This window comes from Ursus maritimus, unplaced genomic scaffold (genome assembly GCF_017311325.1).
Source record: "Ursus maritimus isolate PB19 unplaced genomic scaffold, ASM1731132v1 scaffold_19, whole genome shotgun sequence".
Taxonomy (NCBI): domain Eukaryota; kingdom Metazoa; phylum Chordata; class Mammalia; order Carnivora; family Ursidae; genus Ursus; species Ursus maritimus.
In genome coordinates, this window is record NW_024424341.1 from 51,958,366 (window position 1) to 51,973,527 (window position 15,162).

Below are 15,162 nucleotides of genomic sequence, written 5' to 3' on the forward strand. Positions count from 1 at the left end.
CCCCCCCCCCACTGTGTCTCAGCTTCCTCCCTCCTCAGGGGTCACAGCAGGTGGTCTGTGCCTCCAACTGTGCGGAACACTCTGAGGACCCAGTGAGATTGTGGGTACAGAGCTCCGCCCGCGGCCGTCAAGTGCTTGGTAAAGGGGAGCAGCGGCAGCGCTGAGACCAGGTCAAGGCTGAGAAACAGGGTTGGCGCACATCCTGTGCCGACCAGTGGCCTTTCCCCGCCAGCTGAGAAGGTGCCACGCCCCCCACAGGGCTCCTCCAGCCGCCCAACTTCTTCCAGGTTCCACAAGTGACATCCCGTCCCTCGCCTTCTGCCTTTGGCGTGTTCTGCGACCCCAGCCTCCGGGGCTCCTTCTCTGACCCCCAGCTGCACCCCCCCCAGGTTGCTTCACTCTCCCATGCTTCAGGCTTCTCTTGGGCAGAGACGGACCAGCCCCAGCCTCAGCCATACTTGCTCAGCAGCTGGCTTCCCTGCTGGGCAGCAGCGACAGATGTCTTGCTTCTCTTAGGTCCCCAGAACCCAGCACGGGGCTCGGAACAAAGCAGGTGCTCAAATATTTGTCGAAGGAGTCAGTCTGGGCCCGGAGGGGTGGGGGTTAGGACTGGAGTGCAGAGGCCATCGAAGCGCAGAAGTTTGCCAGGGGGCTGGGGGGGCACGCAGACATTCTAGTAAAGAGATGGGCTGGCAGCCGTGTGTGGCAGAGGCGACAGTTGACACTTCTTCCGAGCGTTTGCTGTATGGCTTCCAAGTACTCTGCTAACCAGTTTTACGTGCAGGATCTCGTTTAAGCCTCATGACACTTCCATGAGGTGGTCCCCCTTTTACAGATGAGAAAGGAGAGGCTGGCAGAGGGAAAATCACTTTTCTCTGGTCACCTAGCAAGGGATTTGAACCCAGGCAGGCTGACACCTAAGAGCTCACAGACTTCCTTGATTCTAGGAGGCCGCCCCGGTTGTGTGGGGTCGGTGAAGAGCCCGTCTGGCCGACTCAGGGGCGCTGGGGGGCAGGGTTGCCTGCGGTGGCAGTGGGAGATGGAGAGAGGGGGTATCTGGTCAGACTGGGGAGGCCTTGAATGCCAGAGCGAAGCGTTTGGGCCCCTGATAGAACAGCTTCCGGTTCTTGTGCCCCGTGACTGCTTCTCTACTGAGTTGTTTAATCTTTACAGCCACCCTGCGGGATAGATAGTATCTTCCCCCCAATTTTACAGTTGAGGAACGGAGACACAAAGAAATTCTAGTGGCTTGCCCAAGGTCACACATCGAGAAAGCAGTGAGGCTGAGATCCATACCCTGTGCGTCAGGCCGCAGGGTCCCCTGGGGCCCTGGGGGTTCAACTGCCAGGCCACACTGCCTGCCGTGAGGTCAGCCAGGGAAACCCGCTGCTCCTGACCTGAGTACCCCCACCCCCACCCTCCTCTCTCCCCAGCTGCCCCGGAGACAGGAGCAGCAGCACTTCCCATCCCTGGATGACAAGCCCCAGTTCCCGGGGGCCTCGGCGGAGTTCATAGACAAGCTAGAATTCATCCAGCCCAATGTCATCTCCGGGATCCCCGTCTACCGCGTCATGGACCGGCAGGGCCAGATCATCAACCCCAGCGAGGATCCCCATGTGAGAGGCCCCCTCCTTCCCCCACTGTGCCTCCCACGCCCAGGTCCCTTGTCCGTCTCCTCTCTGGTCCCAACTGCCCCACATCTGTCTGTGCCTCCGTCCGCAGCTGCCCCAGGAGAAGGTGCTCAAGTTCTATAGGAGCATGACTCTGCTCAACACCATGGACCGCATCCTCTACGAGTCCCAGCGGCAGGTGCGTGGGCTCGGGCTGGGGAGGGGGGTTGCCTGAGGTCTCCCTGCCTGTGTTTGAGCCAGAAGATAACTCCCAAGGAGGACAGGGTGGTATGGAGATCCTTTGTCTTGGGGTCCTCAGAGTTCTTGGGGTGCTCTTGATGGTGTGGAGGAAGAGTGTGGGAAGGGTGCTGCCTGGGGGCAGAAGGATGGACCAGATGATAAAAATACCTCCCCTGCTCCTGGCTGGGGGCATGGCTGTGCTGGGAGTGGACAGGCGGGAAGACCTGCTGGGCCTTCCCCTTGGGAGCTCACGGTCCTGAGAAGTAGGGTGCCCCTCAGGGCTTCCTGGGGCGCCTGTGTCAGATGGGCTGTAAGCCTCAGCCGTGGTCGTGTCAGCGGGCAGAGACCCGGTCAGAACAGCATCAACAAAGAGGCAATTTATTTATTTTATTTTTTATTTATTTTTTTTAATTAATGATTTTTTATTATGTTAGTCACCATACAGTACATCCCCGGTTTCCGATGTGAAGCTCGATGATTCATTAGTTGCGTATAACACCCAGTGCACCATGCAATACGTGCCCTCCTTAATACCCATCACCGGTCTATCCCATTCCCCCACCCCTCTCCCCTCTGAGGCCCTCAGTTTGTTTCTCATAGTCCATAGTCTCTCATGTTTCATTCCCCCTTCTGATTACCCCCCCTTTCTTTATCCCTTTCTTCCCCTACTGATCATTCTAGTTCTTATGTTCCATAGATGAGAGAAATCATATGATAGTTATCTTTCTCTGCTTGACTTATTTGACTTATTTCACTTAGCATTATCTTCTCCAGTGCCGTCCATGTTGCAGCAAATGTTGAGAATTCGTTCTTTCTGATGGTTGAGTAATATTCCATTGTATATATGGACCACAACTTCTTAATCCAGTCATCTGTTGAAGGGCATCTCGGCCCCTTCCACAAGTTAGCTATTGTGGACATTGCTGCTATGAACATTGGGGTGCATATGGCCCTTCTCTTCACCACGTCTGTATCAAAGAGGCAGTTTATTGACTCAAGTAACTTCACGTCCAGAGGGTCCTGTTCCAGGCGTGGCTGGATCCAGGGAGCTCAGTGTTATCAGACCTGTTTTTCTCTCCCCGAGGGTCTTTTCTGCTCTCTCGGCTTCCCTCGTTCCCAGCAGCAGTGGTCTGTAGCAGGGCTATGCTCGTGGACAGGGGCAGAGAAAGGATCAGGGTATGGACATTAAAACCGAAGTCTTCATTCTGCCACTTTGTAGCTTTGCCCTGGGAGAGGCGCTTCATTGTCAGGTCTCCTGTTTTCTTATCTGTGCTCAGTTCATGGGGTTGGCTTAAGGACTGCTGGTGGCATTTGTCATGGCCTTCGGAAGAGCGATGCTGGTGTTTAGCCAGCACACAGTAAATATTAGCTATTGTAACCCTGCCAGCCTCACAATGATTATCCTTTCTGCTTAGCAGTGGAAAGAGAATGTCTGCTCCTTGACGTTCCAGCGAAAGGGCGGGGCTAATGCTCGGGGTCCGGGTTCGGTCACAGACGCCCCCTTGAGCCAGCCCCTGGCCAGGAGGACTACGTGCCCGTCCCCAGGATCCAAGAGAGTAGTGGAATCCGTCCCTCCCAGGGCCCAGGGTTCCTGTGGGAAAAGGGGGAAGAAAGTTGAGCGTTGGGTCATTGCGTGCCCACTGCACCTGCTGGGTCAGGAGTAGGGTTGGGCTTGAGAATCAAGTCCCCAGGCCGTCTCCCTGTGGACTGAAGCATGAGGCCCCCTGGCCTATGGGACAGTACTAAGCAGACTCCCACTCACAGGGCACTATGTGTGGGTTTTCCAAAATAGGGTAGTACTTCCACCGTGAAACTTGCCCAGAACTTCCCTTGGCTCCTACAGCACACAGGGGCAGGCCTGGCCCTTCCTCTTCCCCTGTCTCCCATTCCCCTGTGGCCTCGGCTCTCTGCTCCCCTCGCCACAGCCTTTCCGCCAGGCCAGGCCACGCCGCCCCTCCCACCCTCTCAACACGCCCGGGCTCCTTCCCGCCTGTGTTGGCTGCGCAAACAGGGGCTTTGGAATCCGGCAGATGTGGGTCCAATCACAGCTGTGACTTTGGGCCGTGGTTTTTCCTGGCTTTGCCTCAGTTTCTTCAGTATGCTAAAAAGCGGGGATAGCATGGTAGAGGTAGGCATTCTGGGAGGCCCAACACATAAAGCCCCTTTGTGCGCTGGCTGCCGCAGACGAGGCCTCAGGAGCAGCTCCTGGGTCAAGGCCCAGCTTGTATTAGCTCGGCTTCTGTTTAGCTGTAAGTAACAGACCTCCCCCAAAGCACTCCCCAAACCCTACAGAAACAAATGCAGTAGCTTAAACAGATGAGGAGGGTTTTATCTTGGATAAAAGAAACCTGCTTGGGGCTGGTATGGTAGCATCACGATGTCACTGGATGCCCAGCTTTGGCTTCTAGCCTTGAGGGCCCTTCATGAAGCAAATGGCCGTTGGAGCTCCCTTCATCACACCTCGTTCCAGGCAGGATGTGGAAGGACAGTGTCAGGTCAGACATGTCCCAGCTATCTCCTCATACCCACCTTTCTAGAACTTTGCAGGCAGTCCCACCCAGTAGCCTCTGAGATACTGCATAGGTCGCTCCCGGCTGCAAGGGAGGCCGAAATGTGGTCTTTCCTTGCGGGCAGTTGCTGCCGGTGGAATGAGATCTTGGTTAGCAAGCAGGGAGAGGGGTAGGATACTGGGTAGACAACCAGCGACTTCTGCCTCTAGCCAGGTCCCATTTCCTGGGTGGGAGGGCACTCAGGCTCCTCCCCACACCACCCTCGACAGGCTTCCAGCACCCAGCATCCACCCACATGGCTGTGGGAGGTCAATTAACTTTTAATTGGCTCCCCACTTAGAAGAAAGCTTTATTCATCTCGTTCTCTCACCACGACCGAAAGCCTGGCCTACAGAACACATGAGGACCGGGCAGGGGGCGTCCCTCAGATACCGACCTCTGCTCTCTGACTTCCCACGTGGTGCTGGGGAGCTTAGTTCTGGCTCTGTGCCAGGGGTGCCCCAAGTCTCCTGCCAGACTTCACCTCATAGCCCCAGATCTTCTTGGCTGCTTGCCTTGGATGTCCCACACCAAATTCAGCCTGTCCAGACTCGACCGCAGCTTCTCTCTCTCTTAGGCCATTTCTCAGCAGAGGGTGCCACCGTCCACCCATCTGCCCAAGCTGGAGACCTGCATCTCCCTGTCTCCGTTTTCCCCCTCGTATCGCTTTCTCTCGTCTAATTTACTTTGTCCCTATGGGTTTAGTTAGAGATCCATTCTGCTGCTCAGCACCACGCCAGGAGCCCAGACTTCCTGCCTTTCTGCTTCACCATCGTGGGCGAGCTGGCTTTCATCCCACATGTGTTGCCTCATTTTCACAAGATGGCTGCCACAGGTCCAGCCTCCCAGTGGTGTGCCAGGCGGGAGCAGGGCTGGCGCCAGCTACACTCATCTCTTTTATCAAGAAAGCAAAAGCAGACTTCCACTTAAGTCTCTGGCTTAAGAACTGTGTCTGTGGCCACCCCTGGCTGTAAGGGAGATTGGGAGAATGTTTGGCTTCTCCAGGCTCTAGAATTGGGGGGCTCAGGAGAAGGAGTCGGCTAGGGCACCGGTGTGGCCAGCCAGCAAGGGTCTTCCGCTCCCTGGCACTCTGACTCTGCTTAAGCCTCTCCCCTCCATTCCTCTGCCTGCCTCCTGCCACGACCAGGCCAGGCCACCACCCCCTCTTACCTGGCGGGCTGCACTCAGTCCTGTCTCCACCATCCATTTCCCACATGACAGTCAGAGAGCCGTTTCTAAAATGTCGCTCCCCGGAGAGAGCCGTGGGTGCAGTTCTCAAGGTAAAGTCCCGGTGTGTCATTCACTGCGTTACTGGGTACTGCTTCTGCCGCCTTGTCTGTCCCCACCCTTCCCACTTTCTGTCCCAGCTATTCTGGCTTTCTGGCCTTCACTGTTCCCTTTGCCCGGAAACCTGCATCTACCCCCAGCTTTGCCCAGCTCGGGCTTTTCTCCCTGACGCCCTCTCTGGTGGGCCAGGCACGCACCTTGGCCTCCAGTCACACAGCCCCATCGCCCGGCTCTCACCAATCTGGCAGTTCCTCCGTGAAGGCGGCAACCCCGGCCTGACCTAGCCCAGGACGTGTCTGGTGATGAAAGAAGTCTCCAGAAGCTGGCCAGTTATCCAGATGGTTCCCTGTCATCGCGCAGCATAACCGAGCCCGGGCCTCCGGGCCTTCCTGTACCCCCAGGGCCGAATCTCCTTCTACATGACTAACTATGGCGAGGAGGGGACGCACGTGGGGAGCGCAGCAGCGCTGGACAACACGGACCTGGTGTTTGGCCAGTACCGGGAGGCAGGTATGTCTGCCCTGCTGGCGGCCTGTGTCTGCGGTCCCTGGGGAGGCAGGTCGGGCCCAGTCACTCTGGGCGGGAAGGGGAGGCCCATGTTAGCTACCCCACGTGCTCTTCCAAGAAGAGCTTTCTGAGCAAGAAAGAGCCAAGCCAAGGCCAGGGGGATGTGGCGGCGGGCTTCCTCTGGAGGCCAGGCAGGCAGGGTTGTAGGGAAGAGCCTGTCCTCGTGGCCACTCATGCTCTGCTGGCTGCCAGTTGGCAGGTTTGGGACAAGTTGCTTCTCCTATGAGCGTCTGTTTTGTGGTTTCCGACACGGAGCTGATGATGGCACTGGGACCCCTGCCCTGGGAGTGCTGGCAGCATGCAGTCAGGGTGGGGCTGGCCCCAGGTGGGCCCACATGGGGATCCCAGTCCAGAGCCTGGGGCTCCACGGTCCCCTGGCCTCTCCGGGTGCCGTGTCCTTTGGGGAGCAGAGCAAATGGGAGGGCCTGGCAGTGGCAGCCGGGGCCGGCCCCTTCTGAGTGAGGGAGTGACAGGACAGCAGTGTCTGAGACGAGGTGTGAAGCACACCGATGAGCACGGAGCAATCACGGGGTGGGGGACACAAAGCCTGCAGCACAGGGCCTGGTGCTGGGCAAGCACTCAGAGCTGGAGGCGATGTGCTGGGGGGCGGTGCTCTCACCTGAGATGACTCTTCAGCAGGGGACAGGCTGGCCAGGCAGGCGGGTCCCTGGACGAGCATGGCATCTTGGACAGTCTGCTCCTGTGCCCGCTGCACCCGACTCCCATCCCCCACGTCCTAGGGGGACAGATGTCCTGTGTATTGGGTGTCCCCAGACATTGGGCTGTAGGCCCAGCCCCTGCCAGGTTTGCTGAGCGCCTCCTGCCTGTTTTGGCAGAAGGGGCCTCTCTGGTGAGGACTCCAGGCAGGGCGAGTGGGGGGCTTGGAGTCCTGGGCAGCCACCGGGCTCTCCACATGGGGGCTGGCCGTGCAGAAGGCCCTGCGTCTGGGCCCCCTAGAGAGGTGGGAGCTGCGAGACCGGTGCCTGGCCTTGACGAGGCCGCTGGTCCCCTCTCAGTCCCCACCTACGGAGTGCAGAGAATATGGGGCGCTCAGAACAATAGCCGGCCCTCGGCCCTCGCTGAGCTCTTCAAGGCCAAGGTGCTGTCCTAAGTGCTGGAAGCGGTGGAGGCGCCACCCCGTGTCCCCTGCCCCGACCCTGCTGGAGGAAGGAGCCTCCCAGCAGCCCTGTGTCCCTTTGAGCCAGGCGGCCGGCAGCCCAGGAGGTTCGGTCTCGGGGCCCAGGCCACGTGCCTCCTGCGGGGTGGAGCAGGGTCTCCCCAAGGCAGCCCCTGTGCTGCTGCCCATGCCGGGCCGTGTGGTATAAACCGAGGATGTGCGTGGAGTGCCGACCGTGGCACCAGCAGGAAGGGACACACGTCAGAAAGAGCTCGGAGGCCGCACATTTCCATCTAGAGCAGTAGTTGCCACAGGGCCTGCGGTTTCCTGGGGCGCGTCAGAGCTGCCTGAGCCCCGGCCAGGACTCTGTGTTTGCACCATCCCCGCCGCCACCGCCACCGATTCTCACGTGATGGAGTGCGGACTGCACTTTGAGGCAGCCCCCTCCACGCGGCCCGCCTTTCCCGCGTCACCCGGAGTACCTCCTCTTTGATCTGTGTGACGGGCGATGAGGCCACTCCGTGTGTGTGTGTGTGTGTGTGTGTGGTGTGGTGTGGTGTGGTGTGACAGGACATCCCCCGTCTGGTTTTATGAGAGGCCGAGGCTGAAGCCCCACCCAGCACCCCTCACCCCAACTCCCAATTCCAGCGCGTGCCCAGGAGCCAGTTGTCCGGGCAGCACCCACCGCCTGCGGGGGTTGTTTTGGCGGTGGCACCCTGTTAGCCAGTGAACACCCCCCCCCCCCGCCACTGCCGGCTCTGGAAGCTCTCCTCCCTCAGTGTTCTCATCTGTAAATGGGGAGAATAATCCCCCCTCCCTCGGGGGGTTGTTGTGAGGATTAATCAAGTTACTTTCTGGAAGGCGCTCAGAAGAAAGGCGCCTGGCACCAAACGTTACACTCGTGTTGCCGTTACTTAGGGACCGTGTGCACAGCCCGCACAAAATGTGGCTCCTGTGCGGTGTGACCCCCATTACACCCATCGTGTGAAGAAAGAGTTCTCTAGTAAAGGAAGAGATTTGGAAATGCCTGCACCAGCCAGCTGCTGCTCTGCAGTGCTCAGGTTCTAGATGCTTCCACGGGTGTCCTCGAACCCCCAGCGCTGCCCCTCAGGTGTGGGTGTGACGATCGTCCCCCTTTTCAGGCGGCCCGCCCCGGGCCGTTGCTCATCCTGGGACCACCTTAACCCCCTCCTGTCCTCTGACCCAGCAGGCAGGGCCCCCTTCACCCAGCGTGGTTCCATGTGGTGGTGAGGTTTTGTTTGAAGAAAGGATTTTACAGCCGTAAGCAGGTTCGGGTATTGTCTGTCTCGATCAGAAGTTGTGAGCTGGCGGCCCGTAGTTTTATTTGGTTTGTATGATGATTGTTGAAGTAGTTGCATGAGTTGAAACATCAGCATCAGGTAGTTTCTCATTAAAAAAAAAAAAAAAAAACGAGCCAGATTTTGCCGCCTTTTGAAGAGGCGGCCGACGGCCATCCCGAGCAGCAGTTGGGTGTTTGGAACAGGGGCCTCCCTTTCGGGACAGGTCTCTGGTCTGCCCCCCTGCCTGGTCCCTGTGAGCCTCTGAATCTGCCGCCCCTGCTCGAGTCCAGTTCCTTTATGGGACCCACAGGGACACGGAGGCCGGGTGCCAGGGGCCTCGCCCCGGGACACCCAGGGGGCGGTCTGGCCCTGCACCCCGGCCACAGGCTCACGCGGCGCCCTCTCCCCCCAGGTGTGCTCATGTACCGGGACTACCCCCTGGAGCTGTTCATGGCCCAGTGCTACGGCAACGTCAGTGACCTGGGCAAGGGCCGCCAGATGCCCGTGCACTACGGCTGCAGGGAGCGCCACTTTGTCACCATCTCCTCTCCGCTGGCCACGCAGATCCCGCAGGGTGAGGACTCGGGCCTGGGACTCGCGGACCAGCGTCCTCCGCTGCGCCCCCCAGCCCTTCTCCATCCCTGCCCTTCCTGGGGCTTCCCGGTGGGTGCCGGGGTCAGAGCGCTGGACTGGGCTCCAGACTTTACATTGACAGACCCCTCTTGTCTGGGGGTGTCCAGAGGAGGGCTCTGGTTTGGCAGGCTGGAGCTGGCGTGACCGCACTCTTGTTCCCAAACTGTCCATCCCGTTTGTCCGCTCACCAACACAGCAACTGTGCATGATTGAGCGGGTACCAACTTCCTCACAAAGGGTCCCTGGACAGAGCTGGGTTCTTGCCCCCGACCGTGCTCTGCCTCAGGCCTCGGAGTCTCACTCCCCTGGAGCTCACTCTGGAAGCCCACAGTCCCTAGAGCAGTTAGAGTTGCTTTTCTCAAAAGCGACAGCTTGGGAAGCAGACCCCTCAGGGGCCAGGCCCGCACCCACGTGGCACGGAGACCCCAGAACCTGACCCCGCTCCCTGCCCTCTGGACCCTGCAGTCCGGTCGAGGGCCAGGCTGGGCTTCGACTCTCTTTGCCGCACGGCGGCCAAGATACACACGTTGCTGTGTCCGTGGGGCTGAGCAGCGTGCTGGTTGCGAGGCCTGTACGCATTACAGCTCGTAGTGCCTGAACGAGGAGCTGTTTGCGCTTCTGAGGTGGGAGGCGGGCATGCGAGAGGAGGTGGCATGTTGCCTGAGTGTAGGTAGGATTTCCAGAAGGCTGGGCCCTGGCCCTTACCTTCCATTTAGTGACCATTAAGCTGTTCAGCGGGCAAACGTATGGAGTCCCTGCCATGTGGGAGCCATGCTAGGCGCAGTGAGCAAGGGACGAACATCTCAGCCCTCCTCCAAGTGGAGGAGACAGACAGGAAGCATGCAGCAGGAGCACGGGGAGTGGGGGAGCGGGTCGGGGGTGAGCAGTCCTGCGGGTACGTGTGATGGAGGAAGGGGGGGTTGCATCACAGGTGACATTGCAGTAGGACCAGGAGCCCGGGACGGCACCACGTGGGGTCTTGAGGCAAGTGCCTGCTTGCTGGCTCGAGGGGCAGGGGAGCCCGTGGCAGGTGTGGAACGTGGGAGGGGGGCCAGGAGGGACTCAGGCGCAGAAAGGATGCAGATCCAGGGGAGTCTGAGGGCAGCGGGAGCCGGGAGCCGCAGGGGAGAGAGGCCAGAGAGGCGCTGGCCGGAATGTCAGCCTGGTTCACATTTTAACCTTTTCAACTGGCCTCTGGCTATCCCAGGGTAACAGGTGGGGCGGGAGGAGCAGGGGGCCAGTGAGGAGGCTGCTGGGAGCTCAGGTGAGCCGTGACTGGGCGATCAGACTGACTGGGACACGGGGTCAGATTCTAGGGAGTTTTGAAGGTGGAAGAGGCGCGGGGAGTGGTGGGGAGTGGCGGAAAGTCAGAGGAGGCCGCCCAGGTGTTTAGGCTGCACAGCTCGGCAAGGGGGGCGGGGGGAGCGGCCATCCGCTGGGGGTGGGCGGCTGAGGCAGGTTGTGGGGCTGAGCGAGAGGGCAGAGCCGGTGGGGAAGGCATGTGGCTCTGCTCCTGCTCACACCCTCCTCCCCCTGCAGCGGTGGGAGCGGCCTACGCAGCCAAGCGGGCCAACGCCAACAGGGTGGTCATCTGCTACTTCGGGGAGGGGGCGGCCAGCGAGGGGGACGCTCACGCCGGCTTCAACTTCGCTGCCACCCTCGAGTGCCCCATCATCTTCTTCTGCCGCAACAACGGCTATGCCATCTCCACGCCCACGTCGGAGCAGTACCGCGGGGACGGCATCGGTAGGGGCCCTGTGGGCCACTCCCCAGTCTGCCTGGCCCCCCACCCCAGTCCTTTCCCTGCGGTGCCTGCAGCAGAAGGGTCACAGGAATGCTGCTTTGCTGTCTCCCCTCTCCTGCCTTCCCTCTCCCCGCTCTCTGCTCGTGGTCCTCATCTGAGCCCCCAGGCCCGATCTGCCTCTCTGTCCCCACAGCTGCCCGAGGCCCAGGCTATGGCATCATGTCCATCCGTGTGGATGGCAACGACGTGTTTGCCGTGTACAACGCCACCAAGGAGGCCCGGCGGCGGGCGGTGGCCGAGAACCAGCCCTTCCTCATCGAGGCCATGACCTACAGGTGCCTGCCTCCCGCATCCTTCTCTGAGGCCTTGATCCCACCTCCCCTGCATGGGTCACTGTCCCCAGAACACGACCCCATCCCCCATATCGGATCCCCTTCGTGGCCTTTATTCCATCGCCACCCTTCTCCCCTGGTCTGCCCCCTCCCTCCTGACCCTCCGCTGGGGGCTCCCACCTGACCCTGGGCCCCCTCCGCGCGCAGGATCGGGCACCACAGCACTAGTGATGACAGCTCAGCCTACCGCTCGGTGGACGAGGTCAATTACTGGGACAAGCAGGACCACCCCATCTCTCGCCTGCGCCACTACCTGCAGAGCCGGGGCTGGTGGGACGACGAGCAGGAGAAGGCCTGGAGGAAGCAGTCCCGAAAGAAGGTGGGGGCCTTCCTCTGTTGGAAACCCATGCCCTGGGGGGCGTGGTCCGGGGCGGTGCGTGGCGGAGAAGCCTGGGAGGATTGGGGGACACGGAGCCAGGAGACCTGGGCACGTGCCTTTGCCGGATCCTAGCCGTGTCCTCAGCACGCCGCCTGCCCTCCACACCCTCCTGTCTGAGGAAGGACACGCGGGGTATCCTCCGAAGGTGGGCAAAGTTGAGGTGACCTAATCCATGCGCGGCGTGTGTGTGTCCCACCGTCCTCGGCCGGCCGGGAGCCCTGGTCCGTGCACCCAGTGGGAAGGACCCCCTGGCTCGGGCCCTCCTTCCGAGCCTCGGTTTCCTTGCCTCTGAGCTGCCTGCTGCCTGGTTCTGCTGAGAGGCTGCACCGATTCCTGCGTTTAGCGCAGCACTGACCGTGCAGGAGAGGAGAGGCCGGGCTTGGGGGGTCCCAGTGGTAGGGGATGGGGGGCCGGCTGCGTGTCTACTGTCCCACCTCCCCCAGGTGATGGAGGCCTTTGAGCAGGCGGAGCGGAAGCCGAAGCCCAGCCCCAGCCTGCTCTTCTCCGACGTGTACCAGGAGATGCCCGCCCAGCTCCGCAAGCAGCAGGAGGCCCTGGCCCGGCACCTGCAGACCTACGGGGAGCACTACCCCCTGGACCACTTTGAGAAGTGAGGCCTGCTCGTCCCCCGACCCCCACCTCAACGACCCTGAGGGGCAGCACCACTCTGGGGGGGCTCAGGGAGCGGCAGGAGGCCACCCTCCTTCCCCGGTCAGCTCCCTCCAAAATACTAGGGCCAGGGCTCCAGCCCCCCATCCCCACTCCTCCAGGCTGTTACTCTGGGAGGACTCAGTTGGCCCGCTCCTTGCCTGTTACAGTGCCTTCTCCCAGGGGGTGGGCCAGGGTGCCTAGGGTGCCTCCAGGACTAGAAGCCCCTCTGGGGTGGGCGTGGTGGACCAGCCTGTGGAAGTCACTCCCTCAAAGTGAGAGGATCAGCAGGTGGCCAATAAACTATTTGGCTCTGCACCCCCACTGGTCTGTTTCCTGGAGTTTGGGAGGTGGGAGGAGAGCCCAGCATGACTGGTTTGGGACCACCCCTTGCTTCTCCCCTCTAGATAAAGAAGGCTGGGCCGTTGAGACAAGTACTTCCCCCGGAAACTTTAGCAAGCTGGAGGGTCCGTTTAGGCAGACAGGGTGTGTGTGTGTTCCTCCCAAGACGGTCTCCTGTTCTCCCTTAGGTGGGACAAGGCTGCCGTTCAGCAAAGTGACCAGGAGGCCACCAGAGCTGGCCCTGCCCAGTAAGGGCGGGGAGAGTTCCCAGTGTGAAGGTCAGCATGCAGCTGCTCTCACTCTGTCAACTCCTCCGGGGCCCCACAGGCACAAAGACGATTCCAGGTCTCAGAGTGGGGGTGTGTGTGTGCATATTTTTCAAAAACAAGAAGTAACAGAAACAGTCTGTTGCCTCCTGCTGCCCAGCCCCCTCACCTGGGAGAACCCAGGAGGGGCTCAGGCAGTCAGGATTCTAGGATTCCTCCCTCACACTGAGGCCCAGGAGAGACCGAGCCAGAGACAGGCACCGAGGTGCAGGCCAGGTCCGCCCTCCCTCCTCTCCAGCTCCCCGAAGACTCAGCACTGGAACTGGGGGTCCTGCAGCTGTTTCCAGAGCCGAATGCTGTTCTGGGGGCTGAGGGGCTGCACAAGCAGCAGGTCCCGGAGTGTGCAGGGGTCGGCCGTTTGGTCTGCTGGCCAAGCTGTGTGGAAGCCTTTGTGATCCCTGGGTGCCAGGCCCAGGGCACGGAAGCATAGGCCAGTGTAGACGTCGTCGAAGGGGAAGGGAGCCACACGGGTGGCTGCCCGCAGCAGCCAGGGGGCCAGGCTCCCAGCGATGACATAGCCACCCCCGCTTGCGTAGGCTGGGTAGTGACCTTTAAAGAAGGACCCGGGCACATAGAAAGGTCCTCTGGGCTTCCGGAGGGGTTTGGCCTGGGTAAAGACCTCCCCCAGGTAGAGGCCTCGGGCCCAGCCGGGTGGCAGGGCTCGCAGGTGGTCCAGGAGGGCAGGCGTGCGCACGAAGGCATCGTCCGGAGCTTGCAGGACAAAGCTCACACCCGGGCAGTGGTGGCCCAGCCAGGTCAGCAGCAGCAGGTCCTTGAGTGTCCGATTGAAGGGGACGTCCAGGAAGTCCCAGAGGAGCAGGTCGCTGTAGCGGCGTCTCTCCCAGGCCACCAGGGAGCTCAGGTCAGGCCCCGCCTCCCCCTCCGGTGAGCCCAGCAGGAAGAGCAGCCGGACCCCGGGAGCGGGACTGCCCCACGTCTCCCTCACGGCCTGACGTTCGGCAAAGTGCCCTGGTTCCGACTTGACGGCCAGCAGCAGGTAGGGGACGTCGGTGCCAGAGCAGCCGGCCACTTGGCCGCTGCCGCTCACGGGCCGCCACGGTGGGAAGCTCCGGCAGGCTGCAGACAGCAGGAAGCGGCGGAGGCCCCTAGGGTAGGACTCGAAGTCTGGTATTTCAGCGGCAGCGGCGGCCCCCCAAGCCCGGCAGTCCCCTGCCTCAGCACTGTCCCCGCTGGGCAGGGACCCCAGCTGCCATTGCTGCTGGTTCCAGTAAGCTGAGGGCGGTGGGCCGCTCTGGCCCAGACGGGCGGAGAGGTTAGCTGGCAGGGTGGGCTCGGGGCTGGCGGGTGTGGGGCCTGGTGGGGTGTCCCGGGGTCCCTGGTAGGCTTTGCTTAGCCGAGACTCGGACGTCCACTCGATGTACACCTTGAGGCCCAAGAGCGTGAGCAGCGCTGACAAGCAGAGAAGGCACTTGGGGCAGCGCATGACCCAGCCCAGGGAAGGGGTGGCCGCGGGAGCTGCAAAGGAGCCACAGAGGCCTTTGAGGTGCAGGGATGGGCGCCAGCAGTCCCTGCCAGCCCGTGTAACCGCTTCTCTCAGCCCCAGCCCCTAAACCCACCCTCCCGCCGAGGACCCAGCTCTTCCCTGTTCCTGGAGCTCGGAACCCTGTTCCAGTTCTTTCGACACCCTGCTCTTTCTGCCCAGCCCAGCCCATTCCACCAACCTAGTCCGCAGCCCCACCCCAGGGACTGGGGACTCGGCCATTCCAGCCCCCCTTCATTCCCTCACCAGGAGTCAGAATCACAGGTCAGCCCTTTCACCATCTAGAAACCCAGCCTCCCTCATCCCAACAGTCCCCACCCCAGGGAAGGGGGGCCAGGGACCTGCTGACCCTCCTCTTTACCTCTGGGTCCAGCTCCCGCCCGCGCCGCGTCCGGGGCCTCTGGTCAGGCCCTCCCTCGCTCCCTCCCTTCTGCCCCTGCCGAGCGTGGTGCTGTAGTCGGAGCCCTGCCCAGCCAGTCTGGAGTCGGGGGGGGGGGGGGGGGGGGGGGGGGGGGGGGGGGGGGGG

At 61.3% G+C, this 15,162-nt stretch overlaps 2 protein-coding genes and 2 long non-coding RNA genes across 6 annotated transcripts in view; 2 read left to right on the forward strand and 2 right to left on the reverse strand.

Annotated features, from left to right (window-relative positions):
• The window catches only part of BCKDHA (branched chain keto acid dehydrogenase E1 subunit alpha), a 19,994-nt gene extending 7,209 nt beyond the window's left edge, over window positions 1-12,785 (forward strand). For all 3 annotated transcript variants that reach the window (XM_040634025.1, XM_008706641.2, XM_040634026.1), the window contains exons 2-9: window positions 1,434-1,616; window positions 1,723-1,809; window positions 6,088-6,196; window positions 9,084-9,245; window positions 10,844-11,050; window positions 11,242-11,383; window positions 11,588-11,759; window positions 12,263-12,785. In XM_040634025.1, coding sequence (XP_040489959.1) covers window positions 1,434-1,616; window positions 1,723-1,809; window positions 6,088-6,196; window positions 9,084-9,245; window positions 10,844-11,050; window positions 11,242-11,383; window positions 11,588-11,759; window positions 12,263-12,433 — 1,233 coding nt within the window. In that variant the 3' untranslated portion in view covers window positions 12,434-12,785. The remainder of the gene's footprint in view (window positions 1-1,433; window positions 1,617-1,722; window positions 1,810-6,087; window positions 6,197-9,083; window positions 9,246-10,843; window positions 11,051-11,241; window positions 11,384-11,587; window positions 11,760-12,262) is intronic.
• Window positions 2,749-9,076, reverse strand: LOC121103486. The gene is made up of 3 exons (XR_005835744.1): window positions 6,873-9,076; window positions 4,380-4,487; window positions 2,749-3,441 (listed from the first exon to the last, which is right to left on the reverse strand). It is a non-coding gene; the product is annotated as an uncharacterized LOC121103486 (long non-coding RNA).
• Window positions 12,786-13,163: 378 nt separating the features above from the next.
• B3GNT8 (UDP-GlcNAc:betaGal beta-1,3-N-acetylglucosaminyltransferase 8) lies at window positions 13,164-15,122 on the reverse strand. The gene is made up of 2 exons (XM_040634028.1): window positions 14,998-15,122; window positions 13,164-14,611 (listed from the first exon to the last, which is right to left on the reverse strand). Exon 2 carries the CDS (start codon window positions 14,577-14,579, stop codon window positions 13,386-13,388), a length of 1,194 nt encoding a protein of 397 aa, XP_040489962.1. The 5' UTR covers window positions 14,580-14,611; window positions 14,998-15,122; the 3' UTR covers window positions 13,164-13,385.
• The window catches only part of LOC121103485, a 3,894-nt gene continuing 2,743 nt past the window's right edge, over window positions 14,012-15,162 (forward strand). Inside the window, exon 1 of the long non-coding RNA XR_005835743.1 lies at window positions 14,012-14,132. This is a non-coding gene — a long non-coding RNA (uncharacterized LOC121103485). The remainder of the gene's footprint in view (window positions 14,133-15,162) is intronic.